At 49.9% G+C, this 17,302-nt stretch overlaps 1 protein-coding gene across 2 annotated transcripts in view; it reads left to right on the top strand.

The window, feature by feature from the left end:
• TEP1 (telomerase associated protein 1) overlaps positions 1–17,302 on the top strand; it is a 39,049-nt gene that overhangs the window by 21,335 nt on the left and 412 nt on the right. For both annotated transcript variants that reach the window (XM_037039753.1, XM_037039754.1), the window contains exons 21-54: positions 351–475; positions 750–863; positions 951–1,068; positions 1,221–1,415; positions 1,546–1,721; positions 1,822–1,978; positions 2,088–2,267; positions 2,733–2,825; positions 3,164–3,296; positions 3,457–3,607; positions 3,849–3,982; positions 4,195–4,283; positions 4,558–4,672; positions 5,117–5,357; positions 5,542–5,665; positions 6,561–6,685; positions 6,809–6,908; positions 7,119–7,274; positions 7,408–7,620; positions 7,868–8,021; positions 8,115–8,327; positions 8,902–9,062; positions 9,552–9,665; positions 10,620–10,727; positions 11,086–11,218; positions 11,311–11,387; positions 11,490–11,622; positions 11,763–11,899; positions 12,059–12,183; positions 13,513–13,656; positions 15,939–16,035; positions 16,655–16,760; positions 16,867–17,060; positions 17,169–17,273. In XM_037039753.1, the coding sequence (XP_036895648.1) occupies positions 351–475; positions 750–863; positions 951–1,068; positions 1,221–1,415; positions 1,546–1,721; positions 1,822–1,978; positions 2,088–2,267; positions 2,733–2,825; positions 3,164–3,296; positions 3,457–3,607; positions 3,849–3,982; positions 4,195–4,283; positions 4,558–4,672; positions 5,117–5,357; positions 5,542–5,665; positions 6,561–6,685; positions 6,809–6,908; positions 7,119–7,274; positions 7,408–7,620; positions 7,868–8,021; positions 8,115–8,327; positions 8,902–9,062; positions 9,552–9,665; positions 10,620–10,727; positions 11,086–11,218; positions 11,311–11,387; positions 11,490–11,622; positions 11,763–11,899; positions 12,059–12,183; positions 13,513–13,656; positions 15,939–16,035; positions 16,655–16,760; positions 16,867–17,060; positions 17,169–17,273 (4,740 nt within the window). The remainder of the gene's footprint in view (positions 1–350; positions 476–749; positions 864–950; positions 1,069–1,220; positions 1,416–1,545; positions 1,722–1,821; positions 1,979–2,087; positions 2,268–2,732; positions 2,826–3,163; positions 3,297–3,456; positions 3,608–3,848; positions 3,983–4,194; positions 4,284–4,557; positions 4,673–5,116; positions 5,358–5,541; positions 5,666–6,560; positions 6,686–6,808; positions 6,909–7,118; positions 7,275–7,407; positions 7,621–7,867; positions 8,022–8,114; positions 8,328–8,901; positions 9,063–9,551; positions 9,666–10,619; positions 10,728–11,085; positions 11,219–11,310; positions 11,388–11,489; positions 11,623–11,762; positions 11,900–12,058; positions 12,184–13,512; positions 13,657–15,938; positions 16,036–16,654; positions 16,761–16,866; positions 17,061–17,168; positions 17,274–17,302) is intronic.

The following is a 17,302-nucleotide window of genomic DNA, read 5'->3' as shown; positions in this document are numbered from 1 at the left end:
TGAGTGGCCAAGTCCTAGATGAGGGAATTCCTTTGAGAAGTACCCCTGGGTGACTAAGGGATGTGGGAAATAGCTTATCCTAATCTGACCTCAATTCCCCCATATACTAAAGAGAAACAGTGACATCTACATTGCTGGGTTATTTTGAGAATTAGAAATCTATTAAAAAATGCTCAGTACATGATGGTCATTCAGTGAATGTTAGCTGTTAGCTATAGTTTATTGGCTGGTGTCTGGAGGGAGGGAGGAACATTACTGAGATGAAGGAGCTCTGGGGTCTTGGCAGGTCTCGGGGGAGGGGTTAGAGTGAGGTGGAACAGAACCCGCCTGTTCTCTGCCCTCTCCCTCAGGCCCAGGAGTACCCTTCAGGTCGCTCTGTGACAGAGATGGAGGTGATGCAGTTCCTGAATCGGGGCCTCCGACTACAGTCCTCCGCCCAAGGGCTCATCTACTTCCGGAATTCCGACTTCCTCAGGTACCTTCTTTGGGCTCCAGGCCTCAATCTCCACAGAAGGCCAGACAGGCTCAGTGGCCATGTCTTTTTTTCCTGTAGCCAGAGTAGAGGAAGGGGAGCTAAAAGAGAGAAACAGGGCTGAGAGGGCTTGCCTTTGTAGCACCAGATCAGCCTTGAAGCCAGGAGGTCTCCACTGGAGGAGTTTCTGGGAGCCACAGCCAGGCCTGGTGGCTGGGGATGGAGAGAGGCTGGAGTCAGAGTCCAGCAGCATTCTTGGGGTTTCTTGGGTGGTCAGCTCCGTGCCAGATGCCTGGAAACATGACTTTATTCCTGAGTCTGAAGAGGCTGCACATCGGATCTCAGAACTAAAGAGCTACCTGAACAAACACAAAGGGGTTAGCTGTCGCAGGTGAGCTGGGGGAGAGGAGAGCCCCTGCACAGAGACGTGGTGAGGGAATCTTTGCACTGACTCTGCTTGTGCTTGCTTTGCCTGTAGATACTCCTGCGAGTGGGGGGGTGTGGCAGCCGGCCGGCCCTATGTTGGGGGGCTGGAGGAGTTTGGGCAGTTGGTTCTGCAGGATGTGTGGAATATGATCCAGAAGCTTTACCTACAGGTCAGTGGGAGCACTGGTGGCCTGGGAGTGGAGAGAGGGTAGGATGTTCTGGATACTCCTGGGTGGGAAGTAACTTTGTAGGAGCTCTGAGAGTTGTAGTCCTGGGGTCCTGAGGAGCATGGACATATAGTCACAGCTCCATGTGCCCTCAGCCTGGAGCCCAGCTGGAGCAGCCAGTGTGCATCCCAGACAATGACTTGGTCCAGGCCACCTTTCAGCAGCTGCAGAACCCACCGAGTCTTGCCCGGCCTCGCCTTCTTCAGGACACAGTGCAGCAGCTGCTGCTGCACCAAGGGAGTCTGAGCCTTGTGACTGGGCAGTCTGGACAGGGCAAGACTGCTTTCCTGGTACAGAGTCTCAGAGGCCCGGGCAGGAGGGATGGAGGGCTGTGTGGGTTAAGGAGGGCTGAGGATGTGTAGGGCCAGGGAGTTTGTGCATGGGAAATGTGACCCTGTTTTCTGTTTCCTTCCCATACAGGCGTCCCTTGTGTCAGCCTTGCAGGTTCCCAGTGGGGCCAAGGTAGCCCCTTTAGTCTTCTTCCACTTCTCAGGAGCCCGCCCTGACCAGGGCCTGGCCCTCACCCTACTTAGACGCCTCTGTGTCTATCTACATAACCAAGTGCAAGAGCCAGGTGCCCTCCCCCATACCTACAGGTATGTATCTTCCCCATTAGCCCTCCCTTGTTGATACTGCATGATGCCATCCCTGCACCTCCCTCTCTGGATGACCCTGGTCCTCCCCCTCCACATACAGGGGATTGGTGTGGGAGGTGCAGCAGAGGCTGCTGCCCAAGGCTGCCCAGTCCCTGAAGTCTGGCCAAACCCTGGTGCTGATCATCGATGGGGCTGACAGGTTGGTGGACCAGCATGGGCAGCTGATCTCAGACTGGATCCCAAAGAGCCTTCCCCGGGTGAGTGTGAGAAGGAGGTGGGGTGGGATGCAGCAGGGAGGAAAGGGGCCTCTCTAACCCTGTTCTCCTTTTCCTTCTACTTCCATAATCTTTTGTCCAAATATTGCAGGGGGTGCACCTGGTGCTGAGTGTGTCTAGTGACTCGAGCCTGGGGGAGACCCTTGAGCAGAGCCAAGGTGCCCATGTGGTGGCCCTGGGGCCTCTGGAACCATCTGCCCGGGCCCAGTTGGTGAGAGAGGAGCTTGCTCTGTATGGGAAGCGCCTGGAAGAGTCACCTTTTAACAACCAGGTTGGATTGAGACCAGGGCTGGTGGGTGTGTGGGGTGTGGATCTGGGAGCTGTGAGGACCAGGGTGCTGAGGCAGCCAGCTGCCCCACACAGACTGGCTGCTTCTTGTTTTCTCAGGAACTCTGTGCCAGGGGGAAGTTGTTAATAAGATAACCGATTTCCCAGCCTTTTACCCTGCTGAATGGCCTCTCTAAGGCCCATCTGGGTAAGGGGAGGAGTGAAGCTGTGGTTATTGGATGGGGTGGACTGAGCCACAGCGGATTCCAGAAAAGAGGCCAGCTGGGAAGAGCAGCATAGAGAAGTGGGGGCTGTGCCCTTAGGTGATGCGGTGGCTCTTGCCACTGCTGGAAGCTCTCAGAGGAGGAACTGCCTTATAATGTGCTGTTCTGGACTGGAAAGCAGGGGTAGTGGGCTCGCTGTGGGCAGACTCTCTGGTACCCATGTTGAGTCTTCTGCATCCCATCAGATGCAGCTGCTGTTGGTGAAGCGGGGGTCAGCCCTGCCGCTCTACCTGCGCTTGGTCACTGATCACCTGCGGCTCTTCACACTCTACGAGCAGGTTGGTTGGGGGTGTAAACCCCACTCCTCATCTTCTGAGTCCTAATCCCACCTTCCATCTCCATTTAGCTTCTTTCATTCCCATCTTTCACCTTCTCCCACAGTTATCTTTTGTTATCTGTGATCACCCATTCCCCATCCTCACCTCGCTCCCAACCCTGCTTTTCTCCCACCTTCTCTTCTTTTTCCTTTCCTTTCCTTTTCTTTTTTTCTTCTCTTCTCTTTTCTTTCTTTTCATCCTTTCCCATGGTTTCTTCTGCTGCCCCCTCCCCTCTCTGCAACCAAAGCTGCTTCTCCCTCTCCCTACACTGACTGCAGTCTGTCTCTCTCCCCTCTCAGGTGTCTGAGAGACTCCGGACTCTGCCTGCCACCGTCCCCCTGCTGCTGAAGCACATCCTGGGCACCCTGGAGCAAGAGCATGGCCCCAGTGTCCTTCCCCAAGCCTTGGCCACCCTTGAGGCCACACGTAGTGGTCAGTGCTTGGGGGAGAATTGGGAGGCTAAGGGCTCAGTGGTTGGATGACCCTGGTTCAGTGGGGATCTCTGTGAGCAGTGGAAGGAGGGACTAGGTGTCCTGGGGGTGGGGATACACTGTGTGGTTTGGTAAAAGCCTCAGAGAGCTTGCATTTCCAGGTCTTACTGTGGGCCAGCTACATGGAGTGCTGAGTGCATGGCAGTTTCTTCCCAGAGGGACCAAGACCTGGGAAGAAGCAGTGGCCGCTGGTCAGAGTGGGTGCCCCTACCCCATGGGTCCATTTGCCTACCTCGTTCAGAGTCTGCGCAGGTACAGATGACCCCAGCTGACCTCCTGTGTCATCCCATCTTTGAGCTAGGGCCTCATGTGATCTTTTCTTTACCTCACCCTTCCCCCTGAGTAGCCACTGACACCTATCTCCCAGACCCTGATGACTCCCACTCAACTTACCACTGTGTGAGATGGAAATGGGAGCCCACAGCTGTGCCAAGATGCTCACTGATGGGCCTCATCCCTCTGTTCTCATTCCTTCTCTCCCTCATGAGGACAGCTTGCTAGGGGAGGGCCCTCTGGAGCGGCCTGGTGCCCGGCTCTGCCTCCCTGATGGACCCCTAAGGGCAGCAGTTAAATGTCGATATGGGAAGAGGCTGGAGCTGGAGCGCACAGCACACATCCTCATAGCAGGTAACTACAGCCCAGATTAGCCTGGGACACTGAGTGTGGGCCCTGGACCTGAAGGCCAGGACCACCCACCACTGCTCCCTATCTATCTGCTGGCTTCCTCACCTACCACCTCAGTGGGTGGATGGCTTGCTATAGCCTGAACGATGTGATCTTTGGAAATGCTTCAGGGCTAAAATCAACTCAATGTTTGTTCCTCTGACCCATACCTCCAGCTCAGCTCTGGAAGACCTGTGACCCTGATGCCTCAGGCACCTTCAGAAGTTGCCCTCCTGAGGCTCTGGAAGACCTGCCTTACCACCTGGTTAGTCCCCACATTCCATAGGCACCTTCTCCCAAGCAACTCCTTTGGCTGTTCTGAGACCCCTCTCTCCCTAGATGACCTTTATCACCATTGCCATTACCTCCCTCCAGCTCCCTTTACTTTTCTGCTTTTGGTTTTCTTGCCCTACTCTGTTTCAGGTCCTTTGTCCCAGCTCCTAGATCTAGGTCCCAGCTGTACAGGTGGGTCTAAGACTAGATTGACTCTCCTCACCAGCCTCTTCACATTTCTAATGAATCCACTCTGGCCCTCTCAGCTCCAGAGCGGGAACCGCGGCCTTCTTGCAAAGTTCCTCACCAGTGTCCATGTGGTAGCTGCACACCTGGAACTGGGTCTGATCTCTCAGCTTCTGGAAGCCCATGCCCTTTATGGTGAGATGAGCTACTCTGTGGTTTCTTCTTTGAGATACGGAGTCCCTGGGTGTTTCTGTGGAGGGAAGCCAGCTCAGGGAGGTGTAATGGAAAGAACAATCCAATTTCCATTCCAAGTGGGAAATGCCAAGAAGATCAGCAAGTGAGTCTCAGGAGATCTTTTGCCTAAATCTCTTAGATGAAAAAAATTTTCAAACTTTATTTCATAGTCTTAAAATTACCTGGGAAACTTGTTCAGATGGAAGAGCTCTGGGTCCACAGATTGTGGTTACCTAAGGTATAGAGTGGGGACCAGAGATTTGAACTTTTAATAGATGTTCCTGGTGCCCCAGAGGGCCACACTTGGGAGACTTACCATTTCACATACACATGTAATTGTATTTGGTGTTGAGGGTCATGGGGGTCCAGGCTGGCTTCCCATTGACCTTCTGCATCTGTTCCTAGCTTCCTTAGTCCCTGAAGAGGAACAAAAGCTTCCTGAGGCTGACATTGCTGTATTTCATACCTTCCTGAAGCAACAGGCTTCCATCCTGGGTCTGTATCCCCTGCTCCTGCCCCAGCTGGCAGCCAACCAACCTCCAGACTCGCCTCTTTGCCACCAGGCCCCCCAGCTGTCCCAGCGGTGGCACCTCCAGCGCATGCTACAGTGGCTAAATAAACCCCACACTATGGGGGGCCAGCAAAGGTAAGATCCTTAATCCCAGACTCTGGTAAGCCCAATAAAGAGCAAGCTGCAGCCCTTTCTGAAACTGTAGAATAAAGGAGAGATCAGATTGTGGAGAGGGGGATTTAGGCATAGAAATGCAGAAATGAATTCTTGTTTGCTTCCTTTCCCTCATTTCCTCCCTTTCTTCCTGCTCTTTCTCTAGCTCCAGCCTATCCCTGGTAGTTTCCTCATCCCCCACAGCTGTGGCCTTCTCCCCCAGTGGGCAAAGAGCCGCTGTGGGCACTGCCAATGGAACAATTTACCTGCTGGACCTGAGAACCTGGCAGGTATGACACTCAAGATGGGGCACTTTAGCTTCAGAAAAGCCTCACGGCCTGCCCTGAGGCCCTAGACAAGCCAAGCCCGCCTGCTGTCACTGTCTTTGGTTCAGCCACTTTCCTTCCTTCACATCAGATCAAAAGGACTTGGCCAAAAATAAATCACACAGCAAATATTTGCCACATACCTTCCATTCCAAGCACTGTTTTTAAGCACTGTGGGGAACTCAGGGCTTAGGGCGTTGTCTTTGCCTGCCAAGTGGTTAGTTTTGTTGAAAGAAGAGACATAGCAGGTGAAATGGAACTGAAACAGTGCTGTGTCTCACAGATCCGAGCTGAGTTGCACAGTGACCATTGTAGACAGGACAGAGAGGGGCCTTCCAGTGTGAGTGAGGAGGAGCCTGAGCAAAGACATGGGGGGAGAAGGTTTCCCGTAAATTGCTGGGAATGATTGCAGCAGAGGGTACTTAAAAGCTGGAAAGGTGGGTCTCTCATTTTTCTGCCCATACCATTCCTCCCATATATATGCATACATGTAACCTCATTCCCTACTCAGACCCCTCAGAGTCTTCTGTAATTGGGGGATATGTATGGCATTCGGAGTGGAGGACAAAGTATGGCCCCCCTGGGATCCCAAGCCCCCTCTCAGACCTGGGCTTGGTCTAGGTCTGGAGAGGGACCCAAAGCTTTGGGCTTTTAACAGATGTTCCTAATGTGGGGCCAGAGAGCCACACCTGGAGACTTGCAGAGGTATAGAAAGATGCAGAGAGCATGTAGAGAATGCAGAGAGCCAGGGATTCCAGCCCTTCTTGCCATGGCCTCCCATTGGATTGGGGCTAGGAGTGGCTGGACACAGCAAGGTCAAGGGAATGTTTTGAGTGTGTTGTCTGGCTCACTGTCACAGGAGGAGAAGTCTTTGGTGAGTGGCTGTGATGGGGTCTCTTCTTGTTCGTTCCTTTCGGACACTGCCCTCTTCATTACTGCTTTTGATGGGCTCCTCGAGCTGTGGGACCTACAGCATGGTTGTCGGTAAGGGGCCTTCCACGTCTTGGAGTGAGGGCCTTTCCTGTGTGTGGGAAACCCAGGGGGAGGGGAATGAGGGGAAGCCTGTGGCCAGAGGGCCCGGGGCCTAACTCTGTGTCTCTGGGATAGGGTGCTCCAGACCAAGGCTCACCAGTACCAAATCACTGGTTGCTGCGTGAGCCCAGACCACCGGCTGCTGGCCACTGTGTGCCTAGGGGGATGCCTGAAGGTAATGACTGTGGACATCACAGTTGCTGTCAAGTGCAGAGTTGGCCTGGGAGGTTGTTCTGTCAGTGGGGCAGAGGCTGCTGACTGCTAGGCCTGGGAAGACTTTACCTGCTGGGGATGGGGGACTGGATAAGGTGGTCCCTGGAGCCGTGGGACTGAGGAGCCCAGGCACCTGTCTTCAGCACCTGATTCCTCTTCTTTTTTCCTCCAGCTGTGGGACACAGTCCACGGGCAGCTGGCATTCCAGCACACCTCTCCTAAGCCCATGAATTGTGTTGCTTTTCACCCAGAGGGGCAGGTAATAGCCATAGGTAGCTGGGCTGGCAGCGTCAGCTTCTTGCATGTGGACGGACTCAAAGTCACCAAGGTGAGAGGTCCTGGGGGAGGCGCATGGAAGGGTAGCAGTGGAAAGTGGGGACTGATAGACACTCATGTTCTGTTCTACTGTGGGGTGTGCTGAGAGCAGGCCCTGACATTTCCATTTCTACTTCCCCGGGTAGGAACTGGGAGCTCCTGGAGCTGCTGTCCGCACCTTGGCTTTCAATGTGCCTGGGCGTGTTGTGGCTGTGGGCCGGCTGGACAGGATGGTGGAGCTGTGGGCTTGGCAGGAGGGGGCACGGCTCGCTGCCTTCCCTGCCCACCATGGCTTTGTGGCTTCTGCCCTTTTTCTGCGTGCCGGGTGCCAGTTACTGACTGCCGGAGAGGATGGCAAGGTCAGGTCACAGGGGAACTGGTGGTGGGCTATGGTGAGGGAGTAGCAAAGTCAGCAAATATTTGGGTGGGGGTGGGCCGTTGTTGAGGGAACCGTGGAGGTAGCTTGGCTGGTGTGAGCTTCAGGAAGACGGGTGTGGGTGTGTATGCAGACATCTCTCAGAAGAGTGTCTGGAGGGAGGTCTTTAACAGGATGGCTGTAACTCGGGTGAAAATGGGGTATCTTTAGGCCCTTTTATTGTCCCTCAGGTTCAGGTGTGGTCCGGGTCTCTGGGTCGGCCCAGGGGGTGCCTAGGTTCCCTTTCTCTATCTCCTGCCCTCTCCGTGGCTCTCAGTGCAGATGGTGATCACGTGGCTGTCGGTTACCGAGCCGATGGCATCAAGGTCTACAAAATATCTTCAGGTACAAAGGGAGAAAGGATGGGCTGTTTGAGCCTTTGGAAAGAGGCCCCACCTTTCCAAGCGTCTGTCGCTCTTGTTTTCTCTCATTCTCTAGGTTCTCAGGGGGCTCGGTGTCAAGCACTAGATGTGGCAGTGTCCGCACTGGCCTGGCTAAGCCCTAAGGTGTTGGTGAGTGGTGCCGAAGATGGGTCCCTGCAGGGCTGGGCACTCAAGAAGAGCTCCCTTCAGTCCCTCTGGCTCCTGTCCAGATACCAGAAGCCTGTGCTGGGACTGGCTACCTCCCAGGAACTCTTGGCTTCTGCCTCAGGTACTGCTGGGCCATGGGCAGGGCTGTGAATCACTGAAAATACACACTCAAAAATTTTTTTTTACCACTTTCAAAGTCCTTTTAAATGAATTTATCTTGTGCAATCAGTCTAGACTGTTTCTTCTTATTCCCTAGCCCTGATTCTGGGACCTCTTTGTAATTTTTATAGTCCTTTGAGTGAGTTTCTTCCCAATGGGAGACTTTCTTGTGTTAAGGGATGGGTTTCCCTCGAGAGGTGAGAGAAATGTGGAAGTGAAAATGCAGAGTGGCCTCAGTCCTCCCCAGGCAGGCAGCTTGGGTGGAGGGAGGTCTGGGCATGCAGTAGGGAGCTGGAGAGGAACAGCTGCAGAGCCAGTGCTGGGAGTGCCTGCCATCCTGTCCTGTGACTCAAATGATGGCTGACCCTTGTCCAGAGCCTCTGTATAGCCTGTGACTCACTGCTACCCTCCCTTGAAGCTGTGCCTGTAGACATATCCTCAATCCTCAGCCTCCTTGATTGCTTTTGTCTTTGGCCTCAAGGCCTGTCTTGCTTCCTCTCTTGGGGAATTTTGCTTCCTCCTTATTTTCAATGCAGAGGATTTCACAGTGCGGCTGTGGCCAAGGCAGTTGCTGACACTGCCACAAAACACAGAAGACTTTCCCTGTGGCACTGAACTCCAGGGACATAGCGGCCCTGTAAACTGCTGTAGCTTCAGTACTGATGGAGGCAGCCTGGCCACTGGGGGCAGGGATCGGGTAAGCTGCAGAGGATGCAACCCCCAGGCCCTGCTCTCCCTGGGTCCCCAGCCCCTCTGGTTCTTGGATTCCTCAATAGCCCAATTCCTTTTGCTTTTCTGGGCCTTTTGGTTTGCCCACCCCCCTTCCCTGATACTCCCTCTTTCCTCGAAACTTCCTTTCTGAAATGACCTTAGTGTTCCTGCCTCCCTCCAATGGTCCTGACTCCTCCATCTTTTGGGAACTATCCAGAGTCTCCTCTGCTGGGATGTGAGGACACCCACGACCCCTGTTCTGACTTGCTCCTTCCCTGCCTGTCACCGTGACTGGGTCACGGGCTGTGCCTGGACCAAAGACAACCTANTCCTTTTGCTTTTCTGGGCCTTTTGGTTTGCCCACCCCCCTTCCCTGATACTCCCTCTTTCCTCGAAACTTCCTTTCTGAAATGACCTTGGTGTTCCTGCCTCCCTCCGATGGTCCTGACTCCTCCATCTTTTGGGAACTATCCAGAGTCTCCTCTGCTGGGATGTGAGGACACCCACAACCCCTGTTCTGACTTGCTCCTTCCCTGCCTGTCACCGTGACTGGGTCACGGGCTGTGCCTGGACCAAAGACAACCTACTGGTGAGTGAAGAGGAGGAATGGTGCACAGCTCAGGCGGGTTCCTGGGGGAGGACAGCTCCTTCCATCTCATCGTTTTCTGATACCCGTTTATAATGGCAATAGCTAACATTAGTGGTAGTAGCTAACAGTTAGTGTGTGCCAGGCATCGTCTCTTTACATAGGTTGTGTCATTTGATCTTTAAAATGCCCTGTAAAGTAGATACTACTCTTAACTGTGCTTCACCTACAAGAACATTCAATTCGGATAGATTAAAGACCATTTCCAAGGCCATGGAAGTGAAAAAGCTGAGCTAGTAAACTTTTTGATAAGAAAGGTCATACTCTTGACAAGAACACAAAACGGTCTCCCAAGGCCTTAGGATGCCCTGTCCCTGCAGTAAAGGGTGCTACTGTTGTTTCTTTGTTTGAAGGCAAAAAATGAATCTAACATTACGCATTTGAGGTTCATGAAGCCTAGTTGTCCAATGGAGAGTCCCCATGTTGTTCTCAAAAAGAGATGAGGAAGGAATGGGAGTAAGTTGAATAGACTTGCCAGAGTTTGTCCTCTCCCTGCCTTCTAGGCATCCAGATCTTTCTTTGGCATTGCAGACATTTTAGCCTTTGTCTGGGTTTGTTGACTGATATTATATTAATAACAAGGGCAATAGCTACTATTTACTCATTGCCCATTGTATTCCAGGCAGCTGTGCTAGATCATTTATCTATAGCGGCCCCAGCCCCACAGCAACCATGTCAGATAGGTGCACCATCATTATCCCAGTTGTTTAGATGAGAAACCTAAAGCTGAGAGAGATGAACTTGCCTCAGGTCACAAAGAAATGGATGGTGGAGCTAGGATTTGAACCCCTGACAGCCCATGCTCTTAGTCACAAGGTGTATTGCCTTCCATTATAAGCAGACAAAAATGCTGGAGGGATGCTGATAATCTCACTCCTCTGACCTCTGATTCCACAGGTCTCCTGCTCCAGTGATGGCTCGGTGGGGTTGTGGGACCCAGTGTTGGGACAGCAGCTTGGTCAGTTCCTGGGTCATCAGAGTGCTGTGAGCGCCATAGTAGCTGTGGTGAGAAGGCAATAGAGTTCACTGGTGGTCTCAGGAAAGGGTTATCTGGGAGACTGGATGCATTGGGTATAGAATCCCAAAGGTGAAGAAGCATAAAGATTAAGGCGCTCGGGCCTGGATTAGAGCAAGGTTAGGGTGTTGAGGCTGATGGTTGGTGTGGGGGGCAGGGCAAGCATGAATACACAACATCTTAGAGTTGGGACCTAGTGGGAGGATTGCAGCCCTGAGCCCCCTGGCTTTATGTCTTCAGTTCTCCTCAATTTTTAACATCATCTAAGTCTCTAATGCTCAGCCCACACCTCTGTGGTGGGAGTCATACTTCCCACGTCTTGCTTAGTGTGACTCTGCTCTGGGGCAGGAGGAACACGTGGTGTCTGTGGGCCGGGATGGAACCTTGAAAGTGTGGAACCATCAGGGTGTGGAGCTGACCAGCATCCCTGCTCACTCAGGACCCATCAGCCATTGTGCAGCTGCCCTGGAGCCCCGTGCAGGTGATAGGAGTCAGCTGCGTCCCTTCCCTGCTGCCTCTTCCCTTCACTCCTGCTTCTCCCCTTCTTCTGGCTTATTTTCTGTGTCTTATCAGCTGGCCAGGCTGGGTCAGAGCTTCTGGTGCTGACTGTTGGACTGGATGGAGCCACACGGTTGTGGCATCCACTCTTGGTGAGTTTCCTGAAAGGACTGGGGTAGCAGAGGTGGAAAAGGTATAGTGGGATATCCTGTGTTTCAACCCCCTGTTGACCCTTCTCCATTCTTTCTTCCTAGGTGTTTCAAACACACACCCTCCTGGGACACAGTGGCCCAATCAGTGCAGCTGCTGTTTCAGAGGCCTCGGGCCTCATGCTGACCATCTCAGAGGATGACTCCATACGGCTCTGGCAGGTACCTGAGGAAGCAGGTGAGTGAGGCATGGAGGGAGGTAAAGTATGAAAGAGGGTTGTATAACTGGGACCAAGAAGGTCAGGGGTAGCCTGATATCCCCTCTTGCATCCCAACCATGGTCCAGCTCCTAATGAATGTCACTTGTCTTTTCTCCAGATGAGACAAATACACCCAGGAGTCCTGCAGCCATCACTGCTGTGGCCTGGGCTCCAGACGGTTCTGTGGCAGTGTCTGGGAATCAAGCTGGGGAACTGACCTTATGGCGGGAAGCGAAGGCAGTGGCCACAGTCCAGGTGAGCTGGGGCAACCTCAGATCTTGTCTGCAAATTCTGCCCCAGTTAAGTATTGAATGGTACATACCTGGGTTGGAGGTTGCATAGATGCCTGGAAGAGGAAAGTGGCTTAATCCTGGTTTCTCAGAAGTAGTGAAATGAACTTGTTGTGCGTACCAGGCTCCAGGCTGCATCAGTGCTCTAATCTGGTCCTCGGTGAACACCTTGGTGGCTGTCAGCGCTAATGAAAAGGTCAGCGAGTGGCAAGTGGAACTGCAGAAGCGTTCAATGCCCAAGAATTGCAGGTAAAATGAAGCAACTGGGTTAATGTGATAAGAACGGTAGTTTCTCTACACCCAGGTTTTTACTAAAATCACTGTGCCTATATTTACGAACTAGGTCAATGGCGTGTTAGTTATTAGGCAGAAGAAGTCCCTGGGAAACTGTTTTCTGCTCCTTGTCTCAATTTAAATAATAATTATCAAGTGCCCAGTTTATGCTAAACTCTGGGCCAGGCAAGGTGAACTTAATTTGTTAATTAAGAAAGCTTACAGTAGAGGAGGGTGCATATAAGTAAACGGTCAACAATATTCAGAGTGATTAGTGCTACAATAAATATGTATATGTATATACACACATGTACATATGTGTATATATGTACATATAAAAATAAAATTCCTGGGGCTACAGAATTTGAGGAGTTTAATTTTTAAAAAGATTTTATTTATTTATTTTTAGACAGAGGGGAAGGGAGGGAGAAAGAGAGGGAGAGAAGCATCAATGTGTGGTTGCCTCCCACGCAGCCTCCCTACCAGGGACCTGGCCCATAACCCAGACATGTGCCCTGACTGAGAATCATAAGCAACCCTTTGGTTCTCAGGCTGGCATTCAGTTCATTGAGCCACACCAGCAAGGGAGAAATTTAGTTTTCCAAAGAGTTGCTATTTGAGGTTGGGCTTAAAGAATGAGCAGGAGTTTTCTGGAGCAGTAACAGAAGGGAATGGAGTTGTAGGAAGAGGAAGCAGCATTAACAAAAGGCACAAAGGCATGAGAATGTGTGGTGTATTTTGAGTACATATAGCCATGTCTTTGGGTTCTTAGTGGGAGAAGAGGGCGGAGAATTAGATTGAAAAGATGAACAGGTGCCAGGTTGTAGAGGGGACAGTGCTAAGAATTTTGAGTAGAATATTGATCTGAATTTTAGAAAGAAAACTTGGGTGACAGTAGGAGGATGGGTAGTAGTAGAAAGATACTAAAGGTAGGGAGACCACTTTTGTAGCTGTTGCTATAGTCAGGGAGGGCATAATGTGAGCCCTAATCTGGACAGTGGGGATGAGAAGGAGAGAGACAGATTTAAGCATGTGTTGCAAATAGGATCCACAGTGCTTTTTAATCAGTTGGAGATCAGGAAGGAAGGAAAAGACAAGAATGTTAGACATTCCTAGTTTGAGCGAATAAGGGGATGAGGATGATGAATACTGATATAAGAAAATTAGAAGAAGAAACAGAATTCATAGGTAAAATCATACATTTTGTTTCTTCACTCCTGAGGAATTTATGGGGGACTGAGGGGCCTGAGAGAGGTGGACTAAAGTAGGATCTTTCTCTGCCCATGTGCCTTTTTTGAAGTACAGTCTTCACCTGAACCGAGTTCTGCAGGAGAACTTGGGGTTCCTGACAGGTGTGGGCCGGGCCCCTGATGGTCATTCACTCATCTTGGCCAATGCGGATTTGCAGTTACTGCAGTTGAAGCCAGGGGATGCTCCCTCTGAAATCTGGTAAGATCCAAAATGCGGTTTCCTCTGAGGCTGGACAAAGAGGAAAGAGGGGTTAGTGGTTACCCTGAGGTTGTGTCTGATGGAAAACTAACACTGGGGTCTTACAGAGAAGTGTTCTTGGGTTCAGCTTCTTTCCTTCTTCTTTTTTTTAGTATACTTTATTGATTATGCTATTATAGTTGTCCCATTTTTTTCCCCTTTATTCCCCTCCACCCTGAACTCCACCTCCCACTAGCAATATCACACTTAGTTCATGTTCATGGGTCATACATATAAGTTCTTTGGCTTCTCCACTTCTTACACTATTCTTAACCCCCCTTGTCTATTTTGTACCTATCATTTATGCTTCTTATGCCCTGTGTATGTTTTCCCCATTCTCCCCCATTCCTTCCCACTAATAACCCTCCATGTGGTCTCCATTTCTGTGATTTTGTTCCTGTTCTAGTTGTTTGCTTAGTTTTTGTTTTTTAGTTTCAGTTGCTGATAGTTGTGAGTTTGTTGTCATTTCACTGTTCATAGTTTTTGATCTTCTATTTCTAAGATAAGTCCCTTTAACATTTCATGTAATAAGAGGTTGGTAATGATGAATTCCTTTAACTCGACCTTATCTGGGAAGCACTTTATCTGCCCTTTCATTCTAAATGATAGCTATATTGAATAGAGTAATCTTGGACATAGGTACTTGCCTTTCATGACTTTGAATACTTCTTTCCAGCCCCTTCTTGCCTGCAAGGTTTCTTTTGAGAAATCAGCAGATAGTCTTATAGGAACTGCTTTGTAGGTAACTCCTTTCCTCTTGGTTTTCAAGATTCTCTCCTCTTTAATCTTGGGTAATTTAATTATGATCTACATTGGTGGTGTCCTCCTTGGGTCCAACTTCTTTGAGATTCTCTGAGCTTCCTGGACTTGTATGTTTATTTCCTTCACCAGTGTGAGGAAGTTCTCCATTATGTTTTCAAATAAGTTTTCAATTTCTTGCCCTTCCTCTTCTCCTTCTGGCACCCCTATTATTCAGATGTTGGAATGTTTAAAGTTGTCCCAGAAATTCCTAAGCTTCTCCTCATTTTTTTTGAATTCTTGTTTCTTCATTCTGTTCTGGTTTAATGTTTATTTAATCATTCTGCTCCAAATCATTGATTAGAGTCTCCTGGTTTCCTTCCCTTCACTGTTGGTTCCCTGTATATTTTTCTTTATTTCACTTTGTATAGCCTTCATTTCTTCTTTTATTTTGCATCCGTACTCAACCATTTCTGTGAGCATCCTGATTACCAGTGCTTTGAACTTTGCATCTGATAGGTTGGCTATCTCTTCATCATTTGGTTGTATTTTTTTCTGGAGCTTTATCTGTTCTTTTATTTGGGCTATCTTTCTTTGTCTCTGAGCACCTGTTACATTAGAAGGTGTGGAGCCTTAGGTATTCATCAGGTGGGGCAACCCCCATTGCTGCATTGTGGTGCTGTCTGTGGGAGAGGGGTCAGAGAGGGGACAGTGCCACTTGCCAGCTTGCTTGGCTTCTGTCCCACATTCTGTCATTTCCTCCACTACCCACAAGCAAATTGTGCCTTTCTGGTGCTGATTCCTGGTTGGGTGAGCTTGTGTACATTCTAGGACCCTGTGGGTCCCTCCAGTGGTCTCTCCTGTGAGAGTGGGCATTTCTCCTGTTGCCACAATCCCCACAGGTTATTACAGCTAGAGGTTTTGAGGCTTTATTTCCCCATGCTGGAACCCTGGGTTGTATGATCGGTCTCACTCCCTAGTTGTTCCCCTCAGTTTATCTGCACACGAATGTGGGACCACCTGGTCCTCCAGCTGATGCTTTGCCACATGTCCTCTCAGCTTTGGCTGCCTGTCTCTGCCCCTCCTACCAGTGTGGATGGATGTTTCTTTCTTTTTTTTTTTTAAAGATAAGATTTTATTTATTTACTTTTAGAGGGGAAGGGAAGGAGGGAGAGAAACATCAATGTATGGTTGCCTCTCGTGGGTCCCCTGCTGGGAACTGGCCTGCAACCCAGGCATGTGCCCTGACTGGGAATTGAACCACCATCCTCTGGTTCGCAGGCCTGCTCGCAATCGACTGAGCTACACCAGCCAGGGTTGGATGTTTCTTTTTTAACTCCTTGGTTGTTGGACTTCCACATGGTTTGATTTTTTGGCAGTTCCGGTTGTTTTTTGTTTTTAAATTTGTTGTTCTTCTTTTGGTTGTGTGAGGAAGTGAAATGTATCCCCCATGCCTCCATTTTGGCTGGAAGTCCTCTAAAGTCTCTTTCCTTCTTATAAACCAGGAAGACATGTACAAACTCTCCTATGTTGTTGTCCACCCATCAAGACTATGGTGTGTTTGCCCTGCAGCCAATGGACCCTGGATGTCTTTCTGTCTTAGTAAGTCCTTCTTGGGTGTGTGTTAAAATAAGCATTTATCCAGACCAATATTTTAAAACCTTGGGGAAATTATGGAAGATAAAAGAAAGGGCAAAGCAGTTGGTTTGAAATCCCTTCTCTTCCTTCACCTGGAGCAGTTATAATTAAGAGTATTATATATTGGGTTTCCCTCTAAGATTTCATTGATACAAAAAAGGATTCTAGTGTTAAAGAAATTGTGAGAAACTGTAAATCTAGGTGTTTTCGCAATTACATTTTTGTCTCTCTTGTCTTAACCTCTGTATTCATGTCTGGAGCAATACAGACACATCTCAGAGACATTCTGTTGGGTGAAAGAAGTGAGTCACAAAAGTGCACATGACATGATTTCACTTAAGTGAAATTTAAGAACAAGCAAAAGTAATTTTCCAGGGTGATGGAAATGTTCTATATCTTGATCTGGGCAATGATTGCATCGATGAATACATGTGTAAAAATGTATGGAGATGCACATTTTACTTGTCTGGGTTAGAGTTAAAAAAGAAAAATCCTGGCCATTCTAGAAGAGAAAGGAGTTGCTATTGTTTGGGAGGGTTAAGTGATATGAGCAGGCTAAACAAAATGATCTGTCCTTTCACAGAAGCAAAAAGAATCTGGAGAGTTTGAAGAGCACCTGAACTTTGTTCTGAACTTAGAGAATCCTAGTGGGACCTTAATATCAGTAACTCAGGCCAAACCTGAATCTGGTGAGTAGTGGTGGGAGGACCCAAGGAATCCAGAGATGGCTTAGGGGAGGATGGTGGATGCTTCAAAGCCTGAGACGTGGCTCTGACTCTGCCCTTGAAATGGCAGAATCCTCATTTGTGTGTGCCAGCTCTGATGGGATGCTCTGGAACCTAGCCAAATGCACCCTTGAAGGAGAATGGACCACAGGTAATATCTGGCAGAAAACAGTACAAATGCCTGAAACCCAAACTTCAGAAGCAGACTCATGGATGCATAGCTGGCCAACAACCCTACAGCTAAAGACACGGCAGTGTAGAAAGGTGAGTTTGAGGGAAGGGTCACAAAGGTAGGGGAAGAGGCTCTAGGTCTCACCCTGATGCTTTCTTCACTAAAGAGGACCCACCATACTCTTATCTTTCCTCTCTGAGATTCACTTGGGCTCTGTCACAGCCCTCCATGTGCTGCCGGAGTTGCTGGTGACAGCTTCAAAAGACAGAGATGTGAAGCTGTGGGAGAGACCCAGTATGCAACTGGTAAGTGTATGTGTGTGCATGTGTGCACG

This window comes from Sturnira hondurensis, unplaced genomic scaffold (assembly GCF_014824575.4).
Source record: "Sturnira hondurensis isolate 20B ecotype Veracruz unplaced genomic scaffold, ASM1482457v3 Scaffold0025484, whole genome shotgun sequence".
NCBI lineage: Eukaryota > Metazoa > Chordata > Mammalia > Chiroptera > Phyllostomidae > Sturnira > Sturnira hondurensis.
The sequence above is the reverse complement of the archived record's forward strand: the minus strand, read 5'-3'. Positions and strand labels throughout refer to the sequence as shown.